The 21,498-nt window shown below is 60.4% G+C and overlaps 2 protein-coding genes across 3 annotated transcripts; one reads left to right on the top strand and one right to left on the bottom strand.

Annotated features, from left to right (window-relative positions):
- Positions 1-1,163: 1,163 nt before the first annotated feature.
- LOC119158919 (alpha-2-macroglobulin-like protein 1) lies at positions 1,164-14,124 on the top strand. Its single transcript, XM_037411392.1, is given in 37 exon segments — positions 1,164-1,409; positions 1,412-1,505; positions 1,946-2,135; positions 2,532-2,694; positions 2,998-3,050; positions 3,696-3,716; positions 3,840-3,993; positions 4,142-4,226; positions 4,315-4,444; positions 4,528-4,642; positions 5,351-5,460; positions 5,618-5,782; positions 5,949-6,176; positions 6,480-6,537; positions 6,620-6,765; positions 7,017-7,166; positions 7,344-7,547; positions 7,800-7,896; positions 8,140-8,284; positions 8,464-8,689; positions 8,766-8,892; positions 9,182-9,303; positions 9,493-9,544; positions 9,793-9,867; positions 10,040-10,216; positions 10,384-10,465; positions 10,599-10,758; positions 10,910-10,984; positions 11,152-11,308; positions 11,428-11,642; positions 11,742-11,957; positions 12,029-12,153; positions 12,249-12,339; positions 12,473-12,541; positions 12,645-12,747; positions 12,956-12,997; positions 13,455-14,124. Coding segments are annotated over 37 exon segments (4,548 nt in total). The 5' UTR covers positions 1,164-1,315; the 3' UTR covers positions 13,487-14,124.
- Positions 14,125-14,404: 280 nt separating this feature from the next.
- FTSJ3 (FtsJ RNA 2'-O-methyltransferase 3) lies at positions 14,405-21,437 on the bottom strand. Of its 2 annotated transcripts, none has more exons than XM_037411396.1 (22): positions 21,325-21,437; positions 20,665-20,791; positions 20,464-20,569; positions 20,217-20,263; positions 19,957-20,036; positions 19,662-19,761; positions 19,301-19,495; positions 19,106-19,221; positions 18,493-18,597; positions 18,214-18,314; positions 18,058-18,138; positions 17,810-17,968; positions 17,358-17,493; positions 17,045-17,250; positions 16,805-16,925; positions 16,615-16,708; positions 16,207-16,360; positions 16,032-16,108; positions 15,805-15,907; positions 15,477-15,660; positions 15,287-15,381; positions 14,405-15,004 (listed from the first exon to the last, which is right to left on the bottom strand). In XM_037411396.1, the coding sequence occupies exons 2-22, from the start codon at positions 20,729-20,731 to the stop codon at positions 14,815-14,817; spliced, it is 2,517 nt and encodes an 838-aa protein (XP_037267293.1). In that variant the 5' UTR covers positions 20,732-20,791; positions 21,325-21,437; the 3' UTR covers positions 14,405-14,814. The 2 variants fall into 2 exon arrangements, with proteins under 2 accessions (XP_037267293.1, XP_037267292.1); XM_037411395.1 differs by lacking the exon at positions 21,325-21,437 and adding an exon at positions 21,119-21,176.
- Positions 21,438-21,498: the final 61 nt, after the last annotated feature.

The raw sequence follows: 21,498 nt of genomic DNA, 5'->3' as shown, positions 1-21,498 counted from the left end.
ATCTCCCCTTGACCACGCTGCTCACGTCCCCCACTGCATCCTGCCCCATGCCCTGCCAGGCTTCATGTGCTGATGACCCTGAGCTCCTTGTCACATTGAACTGTCCCTGGGATGCCTGTTGGGGCACTGACCCGTGCCCACACGCTGGGTGGCTGGTGGACCAGCCTCAGGTCCATGGGGGTGGAAGGGACCAGCCTCCTGCAGACACTGGCACTGTGTGGGGCTGCGCTTGCAGAGCAGGGGGGTGAGCACAGGGCTGAATCCAGCAAAGCCCGAGCAGGGCAGGCGTGGGGACAGCAGCTGTGGTCATCCCAGAGCCCACAGGAAAGAGGTCAGCCCCATCTGTGGCTTCCAGCAGTGCCTCTGCCTGTCCCCAAAGGGAAGGGGAGTGCAAAACTCCGGAGCAGGGGACGCATGCAGGACTGCCTGTGGCTGCTGTGGAGCTGCCTCAACTTTCCTAAATTCACAGAACGGTTTGGGTTGGAAGGGACCTTAAAGATCATCCAGTCCAACCCCCTGCCATGGGCTGGGACACCTTCCACTAGCCCAGGTTGTTCCAAGCCCCGTCCAACCTGGCCTGGGACACTTCCAGGGATGGGGCGTCCACAGCTCCTCTGGGCAACCTGCGCCGGTGCCTCAGCACCCTCGCAGTGAGGAATTTCTTCCTAATAGCTAATCTGCACCTCCCCTCTTTCAGTTCAAAACCCTTACCCCCATGTCCTATCACAGCAGGCCCTACTAAAAAATCTGTCCGCATCTTTCTTATAAGGCCCCTTTAGGTATTGAAAGGAATTAAGTTTTGAAACTCCCACCAGGACAGAAAGAGGTGGCTCAGCCCCTGCCCCGGCCAGTGTTCAGTTCCCAGGCACCCAGAGGAATGAGAGCTAGGGGAGCTGGCATGGCAGCCCAACACCGTCCTGCTCCTGTGCCCCAAAATTTGCTGAAATTGGAGGAAACTGGGCAAAAAAAGCCCGAGACCTGTGGCCAGCCCAAATGGCTACTGCTCGGCTCTATCTGCAATACCTGGAAACGAGCCCTTCCACGAAATCGCCACCAGCTCACAGACTGTTCTCACGATGTGCTGCCTGCTTTCATTTGGGGAACTCATTCCCACTCCTGCCCTCATTTCCCAGAAAACCAGTGTGGAGGTGGGTCCTGCCCCCTGGTTTTGAACCTCTTCGGGAACCTTTCCTCAAATTGCAAAAATCCGTCAGAGCCTTGAACCCAGGAAGCTGTGGGCAGATGGTAAACATTGCCTTGGCTATATCTGCCGCTCCACGCCGGATCCCTCTGCCAGCCCTTGTTTGCTCACTGCATGGAAAGCAAAGATCTCGTTTCAGTTCCTGCAGCAGAGCTGACGCAGGTCTACGGCAATCCAACACCTGGAGAAGGAGGCTGTGGCTGTCTCCGATGCCTGCTTGCACTGGAGACATGAGGTCCCCAGCCGCCCTGCCTGTCCTGCTGCTCCTTCTCCTGCACCTCACAGCTGGGGCGTCTGCAGCGCCGTAAGCCCTCTCCATGTCCGTCTGTCTGTCCGTGCCTGCGGGGAGGGCGCTTAGTCTTGGCTCCTTGGTCATACGTAGCGGGAGCTAATCCTTCCCCTGCGTGGGATTGTTGGCCAGGGTGGAAACGCTCGGGCTGGTGGGCTGCCCCTGCCCGTGAGCGTTGAGGACATGGCACCTGGGGCTGCTGCTGGGGCCGGTGGCTCTGGGATGGTTTGTTGCAGGTGCAACCTCAGTTGCAGCAGATGTGTGCGCAGGGCTTCTGCTTTGCTGAGCTGAGAAGCCAAGGGGAGCCCAGAAGCAGAGTGGGGAGGCTGGGGGAGGTGGCCCTGTACCCCAGAACCAGTTTCTGTGCACCTGGGAGCTCTTCAAGACCTCCACGAGGTCTGCACCGGGATGTGCCTCATTGCCACACCTCTCATGTCAGCACTTCGCCTTGCCAGGAGTTACGTGGTCACATCCCCAGCTGTGATGTACCACCCACACACAGCGATGCTGTGGGTCCATCTCAGTGGCCTTTCCGAGCCTGTCCAGGTGACTGTCCAGCTGCAGAGAGAAGACAGGACCCATAACATCACTCTGCTGGAGAGGAAGGTCCAGGAGCCTCATCTGTACCTGAACCTTACCTTCCCCGTGAGTGTCACCCACGCACAGCCGTAAGCATGGAGGGGGATGCTCTGGACACCCTGTTGTCTCCATGCAGCGCAGGTTCCACCAGCTCCCATGAGCACAGGGCTGTGGTCCCATGCAGGGCTGGAGGCAGGGGTGACTTCCCCATCTGTTGGTAGGATCTCATCCCCTACACAGGCAAAACGACTCTAGGCTCAGCCCAGACATTCAGTAGCTAAAATAATCCCCCAGTTAGCAGACCTGCAGACTAGGGCAGGGTGTTGGAGGGGCATTTCTTCCCAGATCCTAGCTTGGGGAAGGTGTCCTTGTGGGTGTGGAGTGCTCTGGGGTACTCAGAGTGAGCAGAGCATCCTGGCCATGGCATATCCCTTGTCCTCACCCTGGTGTTCCCCCTGGCAGGTTCCAGCCCCTACCAAAGGGAAGGAGGAAATTGTAGACCTGCACATCTCAATCCAAGGAGATTCCCTGGATGTCTCCAAGAAGAAGAAGGTGATGCTGAGAGCCCTGAAGCCTGGGATCTTCATACAGACAGACAAGGCTGTCTACAAGCCTGGACAGCAAGGTGAGGGAGGGGCCAGGTGGACCACTCTGCTCTGGGCTGAAGGACGTAGTGGGAGAGGGATGCAGGAGGCTCAGCCTTGCTCCTGCGCTGCATGGAAATAGCAGGGCTCATCCTGGGATGCACGGAGACCCCCAGCACTGGCCCAGGGCAATGCCAGGACATGCTGGCAGTGCTGGAGGCTGTGCTGCTTAGGGGTCAGTGCCCCACTGCAGGGCGCAGGGTGGATTTCCATCCTCCTTCCCCATGGGGAACCCCCCTCCCTGCGGATGCACTCACTCCTGCATCCCTGTTTGCTCTTTCCAGTGAAGTTTCGTATCGTCTCTTTGGATAAAGACTTCACTCCCAGCAGTGAGAAGGTGAGAGCAGGGCTGGGGAAGGGGGGAGGTGACAGGGCTCCTCGCACTGCCCTCCCACAGTCTCGGCAAGCCATGAGAGAGGTGTGGGAGTCAGCCGGTGCCTTTCCCCTTGGGAATCCTGCCCCAGCCAGCTCTGCCTGCGTGGCTGCGCTCCCCAGGGGCAGGGATGCCCTGTGTTGTTCACGCAGGCTTCAGCAGGCTAAGGAAAGAGAAAGCAGAATCACACGTTTGACATGGGAACATACCCACTTAAAGTTTCGGTTAGGGATGTGGCAATGGTGAGTGGGAAGTGGGGAAAGGCTATTGGTAGCCATCAAGTCAGCGGGTACCAGGATCACAGGCGAGTTCAGTCTCCGGCACCATGAACAATCGTCTGAGTCTCTGGAAGTGCGGGAGGTTCCCAGATGAAACGGTTGCTGGCTTCTTGCGAAGGCACTAGGAGATGCCACCTCTCCCATCATCCCAGCTAGAGCTGCCCACAGGCTCAAAATCAATCCCAAAGCAAACTGAAGGGCTGGAAGCTCTCAGCATCCCACAAATAACTCTCCCTCTACTCCATCCATGGCTCCATAGATGTCCCTACCCTGGTGAGACCCCAGGAAGGCTTTGAATTTCTCCTCTAACCATCTTCTTTTTGCCTTGCAGCTGCCCCTCGTGTTCCTGAAGGTCAGTTTGGGAGGTGGAGGGAGGCTCCTGGGTGGTGTGGGCTTGGGAAGGCGGCATGGCTAGGAGGCATAATGCTGCCCCGGGCTGTTGCGGGGTGCCGATACCGCGTGTCCCTATGCGCAGGATCCCAGTGGGAACCGCATTGCGCAGTGGCAGAAGGTGACCCCGCGTCAGGGCATCGTGGAGCTGTCCCTCCCACTGGATACGGAGCCAGCCCTGGGCACCTACACCATTGAGGCGGAGGGGAAGACCCACACCTTCAGCGTGGAGGAATATGGTACACGGGGACTGGGAGGTGCACAGAGGGTGGGAGGCCCACCTTGGCACGTCCTTGTGGGCACCATGTCTTGGTCCCCCTGGCCACCCAGGCACCGCTGTCCTCGTCCTGTGAGCAACAACCCTCTCTCCTTTTGCTTCTCCATCAGTGCTGCCCAAATTTGAGGTGACCATTGATGTCCCTGCCGTGGTGCTGGTGAAGGACGAGAAGTTCCAGATAGAGATTTGTGGGCGGTGAGCTGTGCCGGGAGGAGGGAAGGGGTGGGGGGATCTGACACGACGCAGTCCATCAGGCATATCCTCACCACCCTCCACCCAACAGCTACACCTACGGGAAGCCCGTTCAGGGCAAGGTCCAGGCCACCTTGTGCCAGCCCCTCAGGCCCATCACGTTCCTGTATAGACATAACGGTGCCCCCCAGAAAGAGAACTGCATCGAGGTTAGCGGGCAGGTGAGCACAGCCAAGAATGTGGGTGCCACCAGGACAGCCCCTTCCCAGCACTGTGGCTGATGGCGTTGCCTCTCTCTCTCCAGACGGAGAAGAACGGTTGCTTTTCCACAGAGATTTTGTTGACTGCCTTCAACCCGACCAGCTCCATGTATGAGAAGCAATGTCAAGTCCAGGCATCGCTGGTGGAGGATGGGACAGGTAGGGACGGTGGTGTTCTCCTGCTCAGGAATGGGCACTGCTGCTGGTGCGTGGTTTTGCGTCCATCCCTGCATGCACCCAAATGCTCGTGGCATGGGGGTACTGGTCTTCTCCAGGGAAGCCCAAACGCAACGCTGTGATTTAGGGGTGCACACGTGCAAGGACCAGGTCCAGGAGAGGCTGTGAGCCAGGTCAGCTGGGCAATACTCCTAATTCTGACCAGAGACACGGTCAGGAGGTAAAAATGCCTTTCCAAGATCCAGCAACACCACAGCCAGCAGCAAGCTGAGTCCTTGCAATGCAGAACAGTGGGTTCAACCAGGCTGGCAGCGTGGCTTCCTTCTTCGAGCTAACCCCTCACCCACCACCTCGGTCACACTAGAAATGACTGCTGGCAGCTTGGTTTCAGAAAAAAGAGAAGACCAAGGGATGTTCCTGGGCCCACTGGCACTGAGGTGACCCTGCACCATGGTGCTTTGGTGAAGAGCCTTTTCTGAAGGCTCTGCAGCCACCTGCACCCTGGTTTTAGGTCTAAAACATGACGCAAAGGTTTTGCTCTTCTTCTGAGAGGTGCAAAATGTGCTGGATGCAGAGGGAAAGCCTAAAATGTCTCAGGACCTCTTCTGCACCCCAACAGGGGAGCTGGCAGCAGCTGACCTGTGCCTTGTGTCCCCACAACACCCTCAGCTCCCCACTCCCTCTCCACAGGGCTGGAGCTGAAAAACTCCAAGAGCTTCAAGATTTCACCTGAAATCTTCACTGTCACATTTGAAAACACTGATGATTTCTACAAGCTGGGCATCCCCTACACCGGGACGGTAATGGGGGGGGGGGGGGGAATCCCCCCACACCGCAGGGCTCCCCTGCTGCACCCAGTCCTGCTCCTGCTGACACCCAGCCCTGCTCGCCCACCCCTGCCCTCTGCCCCACGGCTGCAGCCCAGCCTGGAGCATCTCCCCTCCCCTGGTGGTGCAGATGCTGCTGAAGGGAGCTGACAGTGCCGCGCTGCCGCAGAAGCAGCTCTTGCTCATCGTTAGCCAGCAAGGAAAACAGACAAGACAGACCTTCCTGACAGACGCATCGGGGAGAGCCTCCTTCGAGCTGGACACCGCTGGTTGGAGTGGCACAGTCTCCCTGCATGTAAGTGACCCATCTCCCGCCCCTCGAGGGTCCCCATGCTGCTTTCTCCAGTAGTACAGGGCTGGGCACCGCTCCAAGCCTGCACCAGCGATGCCTGGCACCAGGACCAGCACCTCACGGGCTGCTGGATAGTTTCACCATCCTGATTTCCACTTCCATTGCTCAGGGTCAGGTCAACGAGACAGCTCACACCCCAAACAATGACCCGACACTCACCTACCAAAATGCTGACATGTACCTCAGCCCCTTCTTTTCGGTGAGCAGGAGCTTCCTGCAGATCCACCGGCTGGCGGGCGAGCTGCCCTGTGGCCAGCCCCAGCAGCTTGGGGTGGACTACATCTTCAGCAAGGAAGCCTTGGGGACTCAGCTGGAGAGCCTGGATGTGATCTTCCTGGTGAGCCCTGGCCTGGGGAGGGAGGGCAGCAGGCGTTAGGGTGGGTGGACGTGAAGGTCCACATCTACACACACATCTCTGAGGACAAGATGATAAGCTGTCCTGGTTAGAGTGTGGGACCAACGCTTGAGGTGCCTGCTGGCACTGTTGGACCTGCATGCCAGTGGGAGATACTGGGGGGGCTGGAGGCTGGCCAAGGTCAAAATCTATCCTAACACTGTCACCCTTCAGTCCGTCTTCAGTCAGGGCATTGTGGTTCCCCGCTCAGCATCGGTTTCATTGTTCCCATCTCCTCCTCTGCAGGTCCTGGCCAAGGGGACCATTGCCACTGTCCTCAGGAAAGAGCTGCCTGCAGAGGCTGGTAGGTCCTGAGGCGCGGATGGGCTGTGCAGGCTTTGCTCTCCCTGCCTGCTCCTCATGTCACCTCCCTTCCCATGGCGCAGGGCTGAGAGGCTCCTTCTCCCTGGAGCTGCCCATCGGCCCCGAGCTGGCACCCACGGCCAAGGTGCTGGGCTACGTGGTGCTGCCCAACGGGGAGATGGTGGCTGACAGCACCGAGCTCAGCGTGGCCAAGTGCTTCCCCAACAAGGTGAGCGGAGGCTGCTGGAGCTGGGGGAATTGCTCCATGGCTTGTCCATAGCTGCATGCCCTGAGCTCCATCCTGCTCCAGACGTGCTGCAGTATCACAGTCTCTTTCACCCATGCCCTGATCCACAAACCCACCCGCCTGATTTTACCCTTGTCTAGAAGGGACCTCCATGTCCGTGGCTTGGTCCTGCTCCTCCGTGAGAGGTGGCTCCCCTTCTGCCCTTGCCCCCTGATGCCTCTGTCCCTCCCCAGGTGAAGATGGCTTTTTCGGAGGACCGGGCTCTGCCCAGCTCGGTGCTGAGGCTGGAGCTGGAGGCTGCCCCAGGGTCCCTGTGTGCCATCCGTGCCGTGGACCGCAGCGTGCTGCTCTTGAAGCCCGAGGCTGAGCTCAACGCGAAGGCGGTGAGTGGTGGCACTGCCCAGGGCCCCTGCTTCAGCCCCAGGGACCAGCCTGGGATGGTGGGGGGAAGAGATGACGTTGGCTTGGACCCCCCGGCGGGGACTCAGTGTCTTGGTGGCTCCTGGGCAGGGGGTAGGTGCCTGGCTGGTGTTGTTCCTAGCACACGTATCTATTCCCAGGTCTACCAAGTACTCCCTGAATTCAACTACCCTGGAAGCATTCAGGACCCACCATCCTGTTCAGCATTTTCCTGGGGCTATTTCCCTGACTATGCCATTCCCATCCCCCCATGGGTACCAAGGCAGCGAGACTTCTTTCCCCCTCGAAGGGGGCCTTTCGGGTTTTGGAGGCATTCCCAGATGGACACCTACAAGTTATTTCAGGTAAAGGCCCTGCCCACCCATGCCACATGGTTCTTCTTCATCCAGAAGCCGGTTGTGGTTCACTCAGGGTGCTGGGAAAGCACAGCAACATCCTGGGAAAGCCACACTTGTGGCAAAGTTCTTTCCCTTTCCCATGGACCTCAGTCTACCTCCACTTGTCGTCTTCTGCATCCCTGTGGCCATTTACTGCTGGGATGGGGATGTTCCTCCTGCTGGGTTTCAGAGGTGGACAACCTCTTTTCTTTTTCACAGAACGCGGCACTGAAACTTTTCACCAATGCCAACACCAGCCGTGCGTGCAAAGAGAGGCTCGGCTTGCCTGGGAGGGCAGGTTCCCACGGTCCCCTAGGTCAGCACAGCCCTCAGGTTGCTCGCTCCACTGAGCCCTTTGGGGAGGAAAGAGCAAAGAACTGGTGCCCAGTCCTGGCTCCCATGTCCTCGGGGGGATTTAGAGCCCTCCTGAAAATACACTCGGCATCGAAGGGACTGGAGAGGATTGGAAAGGATTTTGGCCAACTTTGTGCTGCCTGGAGGCAAAGTCCAGCTGAGATGCTGATGGCTGTGGACCTAATTTCTGCTCTGCCTTTTCCAGGTGACTTAGATATCCGTGTCACCTCTTTTCGGACTACCCCAGAAGTAATGCACATTTCTACCCCAGTCAACTCTGTCCAGGAAGAGCCACCAGCACCCCGGACATATTTCCCAGAGACGTGGCTGTGGGACCTGGTCCCTGTGGGGTGAGTGAGGATGATCCTCATGGACCTGGTCCTCTCCCCACCTCCCTTTCTGCATGGAGGGAGGTTGGGGACCTCAGGATGGCTCCTTCTCCCAAAGGCAGTGAACCAGCCTAGCTGGGGATGACATGACCTGTGGGTGAACGTGGTGGGGTGGCCTCTTGATGTTCTCCATCCCGTAGGGAGGTGGGCTCTGCAGAGGTGACTGTGACAGTGCCCGATGCCATCACCCAGTGGGAAGCTGGGATGTTCTGCACATCCCCGCTGGGCTTGGGGCTGGCCCCTGCTACCACCCTCGTGGCTTTCAAGCCCTTCTTTGTGGAGCTGGCGCTGCCCTACGCTGTGGTCCGCCATGAAGCCTTCACCCTCGTGGCCACCGTCTTCAACTACCTGCGGCAGTGCCTGCGGGTGAGCGGGGCCGGGGAGGGGGTCCTGGGTCTGGGGTCTGGCGGGGGCTGATGAAGCCGTGGCCATGGTCTGGCAGGTTCAGGTGACGCTGGCAGAGTCGGCAGAGCTGGAGGTGTCAGCAGTCACGGACGAGGTGTACAGTGGTTGTATCTGCGCAGATGAGGCGAGGACCTTCCGATGGGGCGTGCGAGCCACCAGCCTGGGTATGGAGCACCAGGGTCATGAAGGGGACCCCCTTGCTCTGCTGCTTGGGGACCCTCCTGGAGGAGGGGGTGGGCAGAGAGGATGGGAGCAAATGCAGTGTCACCTGGGAAGCTCTCCTCCACTCCACTTTTACCCTCCCCATTGCCTCCCAGCACTGCTCCTCAACCTGGTGACCCCCGTCCTGATCCAGCCAGCCCCACACAAAGCCCCAGGGTTGATGCAAGCCCATGGGGCTGTGGTGTGAGCTGGGGACTCCGTGGGGACTAACTGTCCCGTTTGCATCTACAGGGGACGTGAACATCACCATCAGCACTGAGGCACTCAGCTCCAAGGAGCTCTGTGGCAACGAGGTGCCCGTGGTGCCAGCCCAGGGGCGCATGGACACCGTGATAAAGCCCTTGCTGGTGCAGGTCAGATGGGTTACGGAGGAGGAAAGTGGGACAGGTTTGAGGACAGGGTCCGAGCAGCCCTTGGGCTGCAGTGGGAGGACCAGGAGTGGAACAGCACCCAGCCCCAAGCCCAGGCTGCAGGCATGACCCTGGGGAACAGGGACACAGACCTGGTCCCTTCTGACCAACTCTGATGCTGCTTCCTCACAGCCTGGAGGAATCCTGGTGGAGAAGGCACACAGCTCCCTGCTCTGCCAGGAAGGTAGGACCAGCTGGGGGTGGCCGGCAGTGCTGTGGGGACATGGTGCAGGGATGCTTGGCCACTGGCCGTGAGGGCCACCAAGCCAGAGAAGCCAAGGACCAGCGTCCTTGGGGGCTTCTGGCTGAGATGCTGCAACTCAGCCTTGAGCCCAAGGAAGGTTGGAGCAGGAAGGGGGTGGGCAAGGGTGCTGTGGGGCCACACCAGGAGGAGCTGGGCATCTCCACTGTCATCACCCTCCATCCCCACAGTCACTGAAGAAATCTCCCTGGAGGTTCCTGAAAACATCTTAGAGGGCTCCCAGCGAGCCCACGTCACCGTGATGGGTAAGGGACCGGTGGGGGCCCAGGGACTACCTGGGCCGGGGAGGGTGCAGAGCTCCAGGACCCAAGCTCAGCGGGAGGTGAGACCACCTGGAGCTGAGATGGAAGGGGATACAGGGTAGGTAGTAGGGGGGGCGCAGCTGATGATGGTGCTCCCCATGTCCCCCTGGGACAGGTGACATCATGGGCAACGCTCTGCAGAACCTGGACCGCCTCCTGGCCATGCCCTACGGCTGCGGGGAGCAGAACATGGTTCGCTTCGCCCCCAACATCTACATCCAGCAGTACCTGGAGAAGAGCGGGCAGCTGCTCCCCGAGATCCGCGCCAAGGCACAGGGCTTCCTGCAGAGCGGTGAGCACCCCTGGGCCCCTCCCCATCCCACCCTGCCTCGCCGCGGAGGGACCCCACCACCCGACAGTGCCTCTCCCCGTTTTCCACCTGCACCCCGGGGTGGGGGGTCTGGGCTGTCTCGAGGTCCCCTGGGGCTGTAAAGACTCATCCCTATCTCCTCCCCACAGGGTACCAGCGAGAGCTGCTCTACAAACACGACGACGGCTCTTACAGCGCCTTCGGGAAGAGCGATTCCACGGGCAATACGTGGTGAGGGACCCCAGGGGGCTCGGGCAGGCTCTGCAGCAGCGTCCCTCCAGGGACCGGCCACCTCAGGGCTCCCCCTGCCACCGAGCACACCCCAGCCTGGGTCTCCCATCCCTCTGATGTCTCTGGCTTGTAGGCTGACAGCGTTTGTCCTCAAGTCCTTCGGGCAAGCCAGAGCCTACGTGGCCATCGAGGAGCGGCACATCACGGATGCGCTGCGCTGGCTGCAGAAGCAGCAGCAGCAGCAGACAGGTTGCTTCCGCAGCGTGGGAAAGCTCTTCAACAACGCCCTGCAGGTGGGTGGGTGGGCTGGGGTGGGAGATGGGGACACACGGCCAGAGCTGGGCTGACCCCAGCATGTCACCAGCATGTGGTCTAGGCAGAGGAGGGGTCCCTGTGCCAGTGGCACACCTTGGCCAGACCCGTGTCCTGCTGTCCCCTTTGCAGGGTGGCGTCTCGGATGAACTCTCATTGTCAGCTTATGTCACTGCTGCGATGCTGGAGCTGGGGCTGTCCCCAACGGTGAGGATGACCCCATCTTCCCTGGAGTGGCTGGGGATGGATGGTGGGGCAGGGAGTCCGGCTGTTCCAGGCCACCTTCTAGCCTGACCTGGGCGCAACTAGTCTCACTGGGGTCTCTGAGTGATTCCTGTGCCCGTGGGCTGGCTCCTGACTCTGTTCCCTGCCAGGACCCAAAGGTAAGCTCAGCCCTGCAGTGCCTGGAGGCTTCGGCCACGGACAACCCCTACACGCAGGCACTGCTCGCCTACGTCTTTGGGCTGGCAGGGCGCTGGGAGCAGCAGCAAGCCCAGCTGCGGAGCCTGGCCCAGCACAGCACCAGCACAGGTACCACCCGGTGCAGGCGGTGGTACCTCCGGGCAGTGCCATCCTCTGCCTGGGCCACCCCAGCCCACCCCGGGAACCCCAGGAGCAGGGGGCTGAGCTCCCACCCCCTTCTCTCCCAGAGGGGCAGCTCCACTGGCAGAGAAAGGGGAAGGCTCTGACTCCCTCTGACTCCTGGGCTGCCGCCGCTCCGGCAGAAGTGGAGATGACTGCCTACGTCCTGCTGGCCTACCTCTCCCAGCCCCAAGTGTCCTCTGCCGACCTGGGGACTGCTTCCCAAATTGTCCGCTGGCTCAGCAAGCAGCAAAACCCCCACGGGGGCTTCACCTCCACGCAGGTACCAACACCAGGGTCCACGGAGCTGCTCCAAAGCATCCCCCTCTCCCTGGATCGGCAGCGAGGGGTGACCCTGGCTCGGTGCTTTCTCCATGCCCAGGACACCGTGGTGGCCCTGCAAGCCCTGGCCAAGTATGCTGCCCTGACATATGGCAACAACGGGGACTTCACGGTGACGGTGACATCCCCCACGGGCACCACACAGGACTTTGTCCTGCACAACAACAACCGGCTGGTGCTGCAGCGGGCGGCTCTGCACGAGCTGCCGGGGACGTATGGGGTGCGAGCCCGCGGGCAGGGCTGTGCCCTGGTACAGGTTGGTACAGCCTGGGGTCCCTGGCCCCCTGCAGTGCCCGCTGGGTGGCTCGAACTCTCTCGTCACCCCAGGTGACCCTGCGCTATAACGTGCCACCCCCTCCGAGCACCGGCACGTTTGACCTCCACGTGGAGACGGAGCCTGGGCAGTGCACGGGGGACGCCAGGGCCCGCTTCCACCTCCTCCTCCGGGCACGGTAGGGGCTGCAGCTGCCCCCCACGTCTGGGGGGGCCGGGGGCCACCAAGGAGCAAGGGCAGACCCCAACCCACCCCGGGGTTCTGCCCTTGCAGGTACGCTGGGGAGCGTCCTGCCACCAACATGGTTGTCATCGAGGCCAAGCTGCCGTCTGGCTACATCCCGGACAAGAGCTCTGTGGTGGAGGTGAGAAGCTCCCGTTGCCCCCAGGACCCCCTCTGCCCCAGCGGGGCACCCACCCTACCCCAGTCCCTGCCCCTTAGGGTGCTGGGGCACCCACCGGAGTGGCTGTTGCCCATCCTGAGCTGTGTTCCTCCAGCTGAAGAGGCAGAACCTGGTGAAGAAGGTGGAGGTGCAGCCCAACCAGGTGACGATTTACCTGGACCAGGTGAGATGGGGCGCAGGGACAGGAGCAGGACCCCACGTGCTGGGGCGTGGGGGTGCTTCCCCGTGGCGGATGGCTGCACCTCACCCTTGGGTCATCTCCGCAGCTGACCAAGGAGGAGGAGACCTTTGCCTTCGCCGCCACACAGGACTTCCCGGTGAAGAACCTCCAGCCAGCCACCGTGACGCTGTATGACTACTACGAGACGGGTGAGCCCTGCTGTATGACTACTACGAGACGGGTGAGCCCTGCTGGGGACGTGGCCCCGCGGTGCCCGGCCTCACTGCCAGCCCTTCCCGTCCAACCGCAGTGCCTCAGCGCGGGTCCGGCTGAGCTTCCAGTTCACATTGACGAGCCAAAGCTCGTTAACAGAACGGCTCAGCCTGAGCCTGCTGCTCACCATCCTTCCTGTTGCAGGTGACCGCACGGATGCTGCCTACAGTGCGCCCTGCAGCTCAGGTAGGGGACAAGGCAGACGGGTCACCCACCGTTGGGACCCCGATGGGGACCCCCCCCCCGACCCTTCAGGGCCAACCTGGGCTGTGCTGAGCCCCTGGACCCAGGGGAAGGAGGGCAGGGAGTGGGGATGGAGGAGCCCAGCCAAGAGCCCTGGGTTGATTGATCTGGACTTGCTGGCTGAAGCTTGAGGGGCTAGAGGTCAGGGAGGACCCAGCACCCAGGTTGTGGGGTTCAGAGAGGAGCTGTGCCTCTTTGAGGGGGCTCAGGCTCCCCCGCAGTCCTGGCCTTCCTCCTGAGCACCTTATGGAGGTTCCCAGCCATGGGTTTGGGGTCACACAGGGGAAGAGACACTATGCTCCGAGGGATGGAGCTCAGCTGGAGGGACAGGGGCAGCTGAGAGGGGCTGGGGGTGCAGAGGGGCGCTCTTCTCATGGCATGCCTGGATTTGATTTTGAAGTGGCTGACGGTCAGGAGCAGGGAAACTTCTAGCACAGCCTGAAGCCTAGCAGCTGGTCCCTCTGCTCACTCCACCTCCCTCAGCCACCGAGGACCAGGACGGCCAACAGTCTCTGCTCCCACCCTGGCCACAACCCTGACCCTCCACGGGGCCAGAACACGGCCCAGAGGTGCTCACAGCACCGCCGCACCCAGCACAGCATGGCTCGCTCCAGACTCAGCCACTTCCCCCTGCAGCACAGCCCCCACCCCAGCAGGACCCAAGGGAGCCACGGCCGAGGGGCTGACCCCACTGGCTGCTCTGCAAGTCCCTGCCGCTGATATTTTGTCGTCACTTGAGCAGCGGCAGCTTTACGGGGCGCCCCGAGGGAGCTCTGGGGCACCAGGCCTGGCCTCTCCACTCCTCAGCGTGCCCGAGTGTGACCAAGACCTCCTCCCTCCTGCCAGACCAACTGTCCCTTCCCCAGCAAATCTCCACCGCCACTCACCCCATCTTGTTCTCTCTGGGACTCAAGGTGCCACCCCGGTCCCCTCCTTGGCATGAAAATGGTGCCACTGTCACCAAGGGGGACCTGGGGACACACCATCAAAACAGATTCAGGTGCTTGTTGACAGAGAGAAGCCACCGTCCCCTCCCCAGGGTTTAAATAAATACATTTGCTCGAAGTGGATCTTTTCTCTTGGGGTCTCTGTTTTCCTAAACTCATGGTACCCAGAGGGGGAGGGGGACTGGGGCGGGGGGCTGGGATGGGGGGCTGCTGCGGACTGTGTCGGTCAGGCCGGCTGGCTGCCAGGTGAGTCAGTCGCTGCTCAGCTTCTTTGCCAGACAAACCCAGGTGGGTTCCCCCGAGGCAGAACTCACCCACCCGACGGTCCCCTCTTGGTGTATGAAGGACGGGGCAGCTCACAGTGCAGGGCCCTCACCTCGCCAAGACGCAGGACACATCCTGCTGCAGCCTCAGACCAGGGTTTAATGCTGCTGGCACCGGTTGTCCTGTGCCCTCGGTGACAAATATGGCCCAGGGAGCCATACCCCTGAGCCACAACCTCTCTGGAGACAGCGAGGGCTGGTGTGGATGCTTGAGCCATCTCCACAGGGCCCAGAGTCTCCCAGCAGAGCCAGCAACAGCGAGACCTGGAGATGTGGCCAGATATAAACCCTCCTTGACCCACCGGAGGACAGGAGGCAATGTCACATGAAGGCACAGACTAACAGGAACGTGTGGTCAGGTCACAGCCCTGTCCCCACAATGGGGCAAGAGTGGCTGGGCAAGCTGGCCGCTCCCGAGGCTGCAGCGGGAAGACAGGAGCCAGCCCTGCCCCAAGCCAAGTCCCTTGCTGAGGATGGAGGCGGTCCCACATCACTTATGGCGTTTTTTCTTCTGCTCTTTGCGCTTCTGTGCCCTCACGTCCTTCTTCAGGCGGCTGTCGACGACCTTGAACTGGCCCTTGACGCCAGGAGGACGGCGCACCCGGGGTCCTACACCTTTCTTAGCCACCAAGTAGGTGACCTGCCGCTTCTCCTTGGCCAGCCCAGCCTTCTTGTAGATGCTGTGGGAGAACGGCAAAAGGTGAAACAGAGACTCCAGCGCCCCAGCCCAGCTCCAGCACGTGGTTTTGGGATGTAGCCAAAAGCCAATATTGGGCCCCACCAAGTTGGGGCTCCCCTGCCTGCTCTGCCACCCCTCAGCCTACACCCAGATCCAGCCCAGCCTCCGCCAGCCCTGCCAGGTTACGCACAGGAGCTGTCCCTGTGCTGCGGCTGCAGGGACAAGGCATCGTGAACCCGCCCAGCACAACATGAAGGATCTGGATCTCAGCTTCAGCACTCACCGCCGCAGCTGGGCCACCTTCTCCCGCTCTGAGATATCCACCGTGCTCACCACGGCCTCTGCTTTCTTCTTCATCCGCTCCATCTTCTTCAGCATCTGGGGACAAGGGTGAGGGACAAGCGGGATGAGAAGAGGGACGGAGTAGCTGGGAGGGGGAACAGAGCTCCTGTTCAGGTCCACACCCCACTCACCCGCCGCTTCTTGCGGGCCTTGGCCTCTGCCACTTTCTTGATGGGGCGGGCATTGATTTCACGCCAGCGCTGCCGATACGCCTCAACCGTCTGCCGGTCTACGGGTATCTGCTTGCGCCGGTGCTGCTTCTCCTCCTCTGTGAACCACTCTGGCAGCTCTCCCTCATCCTCATTGAAGGAATACCTGGGGTGGGTGGGGGGACGACACTTGGGTGAGTTGTGAGCGGGACACGGAGTCCCCACACCAACACATCTGCCACCCCTATGACCTGTCTCCCGTTGGGAGACCGAACACTGCTCCGCCTCCAGCACCCACAGTTGCAAGTACCTGTTGAAGGAGTCATCGATCAGGTCCCTCCTGGCCTTTTTGGAGGTGGCGATGACAGAGCCGAGCGCCAGGCCCTCTGCGTCCAGCACACGGGCTCTCTTCACTGCAGCATACAGACACATTATCTACCTGTAATCGGCCCTGCCAGCCCACATAAGCAGAGTCTGTCCCTGCCTCCTGTCCCTAAAGAGGGACTCACATGGGTCCAGACAGCACCGCCGCCTCACCTGGGTTCTCAATGGGCACCACCTCGAAGCCACACGGCTCGACACGGCCCTGCTTCCTCTGCACCGGTGTCAGTGGCCTATGGAGAGTGGTTAGGGCTGGGGTCCTCGCATCCCAGCTCTCCAGGACTGCGGAGCTGGGGGAGAACAGCCAGGCCACCCCTACCTCAGCCCTCACCTCTCCTCATCGCTGCTGCTGTCATCATCGCTGCTCTGCTCATCCTGCGCTTTACCAACATCAGGTCCTGCACCTGCAGCAGGCTGGGGCTCAGCTGGAACTTCTTCCTGTGGTACTGTCGTCTTCTTCTTCTGCCCTTCCCTTGTTGCTTTGTCTGGGGAAGAGGAATCACCGGGTGAGAAACGGTTGACGCAGACCCCACTGCAGATCGTCCCTCTGGAGAACCAGCACATCCACACCACACAAATGCCATCGCGTTAACTATGTAACGCTACAGGCTGGAAACAACCTCTGTCGATCTCCTGTCCTGCTTAGAGCAGCAATCCCGTCATGGTTTGTTCCCGTGCTCAAGACTGGGCCTTGGGGCTGTCCCTCTGTGCCCCCCGCAGTGATGCAGCCCCCACTAACCTCTCCGAGACTCACGCTGTCTCTCAGCCAGCATCTGCGACTGCCCCAGCTCCAGATCTTCATCCGCATCATCCTCGATGCCGGCAAACGCATCCTGGGGATGGGGAGCAGCGGGTCAGGGGACACAGGGCAGACCCGGGGAGCTGCTAGGGCTGTGGCTACCCTGTCACTTCGGCCCAGCGGGACTCACCTTCCCAAACCACAGGCTGGTCTGCCGTTCCTCCAGCACTGACTTCTCTTCCAGGGGCACCAGCAGGGGATTCTCCTCTTCCGCACCTTCCTCCTCCTCTTCCTTCTGTTTAAACTTCACCCTGTGACAAACAGCTGCAGGATCAGTGCCCCCCAGCCAGGACGGGGTGTACCCACTGCTGGGCTCTGGAGCTGCTCCAAGGGAAGGCTCTGTCCCAGGAAGGCCTCTCCCAGCTCTCACCTCTTTGCACCTTGCTCTCGCCTTTCCTGCTCCAGCCGGCGCTGACGGGCCTCTATCTCAAGCAGCTCCTCTGGGTCCAGATCACTGGCCAGGGACACATCATCCTCTCCTTCGTGATCCGAGATATAAATGTCATCGTCCGCAGGTCCTATCTCCAAGAGAGCATCTGCTGATGCCATATCCCCCCGGGTCACCTCATTCAGCAGCTGCAAGGCAAGTAAGACGAGTCACAAGCTACATCTGTCAGCCATGTGGCCACCACTGTCCCAGTCCTGACGACTCTGGGAGCCTGGCCTCCCCCTGTCCCACGCACCGGCGTCCTGTGGATAGTCTGGAGAGAGAACATGCTGGTGTCACCATCATCAGCGATGGAGACACCAGGGAGGTCCATCTTCAGCTCTACACGCTCACGCTGCTTCCGCTGTTCCTTCAGGATCTTCTTCTTCTTTCTAGAGAAGGAGGCAAAGGAATGAGGCTACATTGCCTCCCTCCCCACACAGACCCATCCCAGTGGCCCAGCCTCTGCCACCCTGTCATCCCTCTGTGAGCGGTCCCCTATCCAGGGACAAAGGAGGCCCACGCCAGCTTGGAATAGATGCTTCACCTGCTTGGAGGAGCAGGCGACCCTGAGGACCCCAGACCCACAAACCACACCCACTGCCAACACAGGGACAGCTTCTGACACTAGTACCCTCTGTCCACATTGCTGGAGCCCCCCTGTGCCCTGCTGCTTCCCCATCTCTCTTCACATGAGACTTTTTTTACCTCTTTAACTCTGCCAGCTCCTTGGCCTTCATCTCCGCCAACGCCAGCTCCACCTCCTCCTCTTCCTCTTTCACCACCTCATCAGCTGTAGCTCTTGGCAATGTCTTCTTCTCCTTCTTCTCCTCCTCTTTGCCTTCCTCCTCCTCGCCAGAACTCAGGCTGCCAAAAGGAAGGAGCTCAGACCGTCTCTCCTGGTGGCAGGCCCATCCCACCACATTGGTGCTCTGGGGCAGCCCTGGTGTTCCTACTTGATGTCCAGCTCCTTTGCCTGCTCTTTCAGCTTTTTCGCCAAAAAACGCCGCAATTTTGTCCTCCAGTTCAGCAGGGCTCTGTGCAGGAAGGCAGACCGTTATGAGACACCCACTGGGCCCAGCATAACGCCCTGTCCCAGTTTCCCCCAGTACCTGAGCTCTTTGCGTCCCAGCACCCGGATGTCCTTGCAGCACTGACGCAGCTCCTCTGTGGTAGAGCTGTGGTTCTCCAGCTCACCATCCCCCAGCGTGATCTGGAAAGAGCAGAGGGAAAGGGCTGTTATGCCTGAGCCACAGCTCCTGTCCTGCCCCGCCTCCACAAGAACAGAAACGGGGCCATTGCTGGGGCACCCAGCTCCCTCTTTTCATTGCTCTGTGCTCCTGGGGACACCTCAGGGGCACCAAGCCCCCCCCCTCGCTTCAGGCATTCACCTCGTTGGCCTTGGAGAGGAAGTCCACAGGGTTGGGAGCCTTGAGGAAGTCCATCAGGGTGAAGCGGTGGTAGAGGGTCATGTCGCCATCTGCGTAGCCTTCTGCCTACAGGAGAAAGGAGCTGTATCAGCCATAGGAAAGCACATACGACCAGCTTCAACCATCCCTAAAGGATGAATGATGTCATGTAACTTATATCCTGGTGCAACGTCCACCTAGATGTGCCCACATGACTTAGGGACATGGACAAGTTACCAGCCCCAACCTGCCAGCTCCATGGCATCTCCCAGTACCACCTCGGACTCCAAGAAATGGCAATAGAGGTCTGTGTCAGCTCCCTGCCCAGCTGAAGCCACCTGACATGGCCTTTACTGTCCTATGTCCTAAAAGTACCTCGCAGAGATGCAAGCCCAGTGGTAAACCATTGTAGGGAGGCTTTTGCTGATCCACCCTGAGCCTCAAAACTTGTGTCATTGTTTCCCCATTACTGTACTGCCTTCTAACTGGCTCTTCCACCACTTTGCATCCCCAGATCTTCCATTTTCCTGAGCAACTTTGCTTATTACAATCTCCTTGGCTCCAGTCCCATTTGTGTATTTGACCTTGTTCATACCTTTGGTTTCTTTTTGCTGACCAGCTCACTAACAGACTTAGTCTGAACCTCCACATCCTTGAAAGCGTATTTTGGATCAAAAAATTTGCTGTCAATTTTGTCTGGAGCCTGATAACCTGGGATGGAGAAATCAGAGTTATCAGCCGGTATTTCCCAGTCCCATTCCAGTGGCTGCAGGTCCCCCTGGCTGCTCACCCTGGCACACCACAAAGATCTCAGCGGACTCGTTGCGGGAGGCTTGGGGCTTGGTGGCCTGGACCTTTTGGAAGAACTGCTGGAAGATCCAGAGGAGTGGTTGGTAGTCCCGGGAACGAAAAACCTTGGTGATGAACCAGCCGCCCTTGCAGAGGAATTCACAGGCCAGACGCAGGGCCATGAGGGTCAGGTTGGCTGGAGCACGGGAGAAAAACAGTCAGCAGTTGTCAACTGTCCCCACCGCCCAGCTCCCTGCCCCACAGCACACACCACTGCCACCCTGCCCTGCTGGGGTATGAGACATGCCCTCGTACCCCCCCAGACCATGCCAGGCCACACACCAGCCCCGGGCATGGCTCACCTTGGGAGTAGGCGTCATGCACCCAGCTGGCTCCTACGTTGGGTGCTCCATCGTTCAGCACCACATCCACCTTCCATGTCTGCAGCTCCTTACGCAGGGCCTGAAGGATGGGGACATGCATTTGTCCCACTAACCCCTCTGCAAGAACCAACAGGCAGCACCCCGTGTACACGTCAGCTCAGCCCCCTGCCTCCATCCTACCCCATAGCAAACACCCGCCCACTCCCATCACAGATGGATCTGCTGAGACCATGATTGGGATGTGACACTCAAGGCAGAGAGGGGAGGTTTGTACCTGGCGACACTTCTCAGTAGTGATGTCCTCCTGCAGCGTCACCACGTTGGGAATGGGCTTGATGGGCACCAAGTCCACCCCTGGTGTAAGGAAGAGATATGAACATCACAGTCCCTCAAAACTGGGCTCCAGCCTACCCCATATGACTTTCCCACCCACCCTCTACTCCTACCAGGACCCCCAGTCCAGGATCTCCTTTCTTTGGGCCCGCAGTGGAGGTCCCTAACCCCAGTCCACTCCTGCCAGGCCTCATCACTCACCAATGATCAAGCTGGAAACTGGCATGAATTTAGAAGCCACCTGCAGCCTAAAAAGAACAGAGAGGAGCAAAGCTACAGCAGGATGCCAGGAGAGCCCCCAGCCTTGAACTGCGCTGCCAAGGGTTTAGGATCAGCTTTGGCATCAAAGACAGAGACACAACAACAAAAACCACACAAGGTGCTTTGTTACAGTGCCCCTGGGTACCTGCAGGGCTGGGCTGTGACCTGAGACCCTGACACCACTCACCACCCTCCGGGGGCTGCACACAGGTCCAGCAGTGCTCGGGCCTTCTGCAGGAACTGGAACTTCCTATTGAGCTGGAGAAGCTTGAAGGAGGAGCGAGAGCGAAAGCCTGTGGGAGCAAGGGCCGTGGGTTAGGGACTGCTGGTGTTATAGTTTACCAGGCTGCAGTCCCCGTGCCTCTCAGCGAGCGGGCAGGCCCCTCACCCGTCTCCTTGGCCAAGTGGTAGAACTTGTCCCTCCGGCTCTTGCCCAGTTTGCTTTTCTTGCCCATGGTGGTGCCGGGTGAGGCCCTCCGCAGGGTCAGGACCTGCTGTCAGCCACCAGCACGGACCTGGGAGAGAGAAACAGATGTGGTAAGCCCAGGGCAGAGGAGAGGGATGGGCCGGTGTCCCCCTGTGACCGCCCCAGGTGAACACTAGCGTTGCCTCAGTGCTCCCCCGTATCTCCTCCGAGGCCTACGCCCGCCCCCGTGGCTCCCCGAGGCCTATATGCACACCGGTGCCCAGCCTACTCCAGCCCCCATGTCCCCCCAAAGCCTACCCCAGCCTCCGTGCCCCCCCGAGGACTACCCGCACCCTGGTGCCCCCCCCCCCGGCGCACCCCGGCCCCGCTGTGTGCCCCCACAGCCTCCCAAGCCGGGTCCCGACCCCTTCCCCACCTCCCCCGCCGCCGCCGCGTGCCCTCGCCGCCGTCCCGGCGCACCCCGCGCGGGCCGCCCGACTTCCGCTTCCGCTCCCGCCGCCATCTTGGGAGTGACGCGGCCCCGACACCGCGACCAGGCGGGCGGGCGGGCGCGGGAGGGAGAAAGAGGAACGATAACGATAACGGTAGCAATAACGACAACGCGTCCCCTCGGAGGCACACCTGCGACCTGTCTTTGTGCCTCCGGCACTTCGCCACACGGAGACATCCTCCTTTGACCGTATGAAGATGGCGGCAAGGCCGCGACCGGAGCGAGCCATCACTGCGCATGGGTTTCCCGCCCGCCGGCGCCGCCACTGCGCATGCGCGCTAACGAGGCCATGCGGCGCCCGTGTG

The sequence above is a fragment of the Falco rusticolus genome, chromosome 18, assembly GCF_015220075.1.
Source record: "Falco rusticolus isolate bFalRus1 chromosome 18, bFalRus1.pri, whole genome shotgun sequence".
Taxonomy (NCBI): Eukaryota; Metazoa; Chordata; class Aves; order Falconiformes; family Falconidae; genus Falco; species Falco rusticolus.
This window is presented reverse-complemented; position numbering and strand designations above follow the sequence as displayed.

Coding starts and splice junctions, on each gene's coding strand:
- FTSJ3 (XM_037411396.1), bottom strand. CDS start 20,731: ATGGGCAAGAAAAGCAAACTGGGCAAGAGCCGGAGGGACAAGTTCTAC. Junction 16,109..16,206: donor AGCAGCAGCGATGAGGAGAG/GTGAGGGCTGAG, acceptor CACTCTCCATAG/GCCACTGACACCGGTGCAGA. Junction 15,005..15,286: donor AAGGTGGCCCAGCTGCGGCG/GTGAGTGCTGAA, acceptor GTTCTCCCACAG/CATCTACAAGAAGGCTGGGC.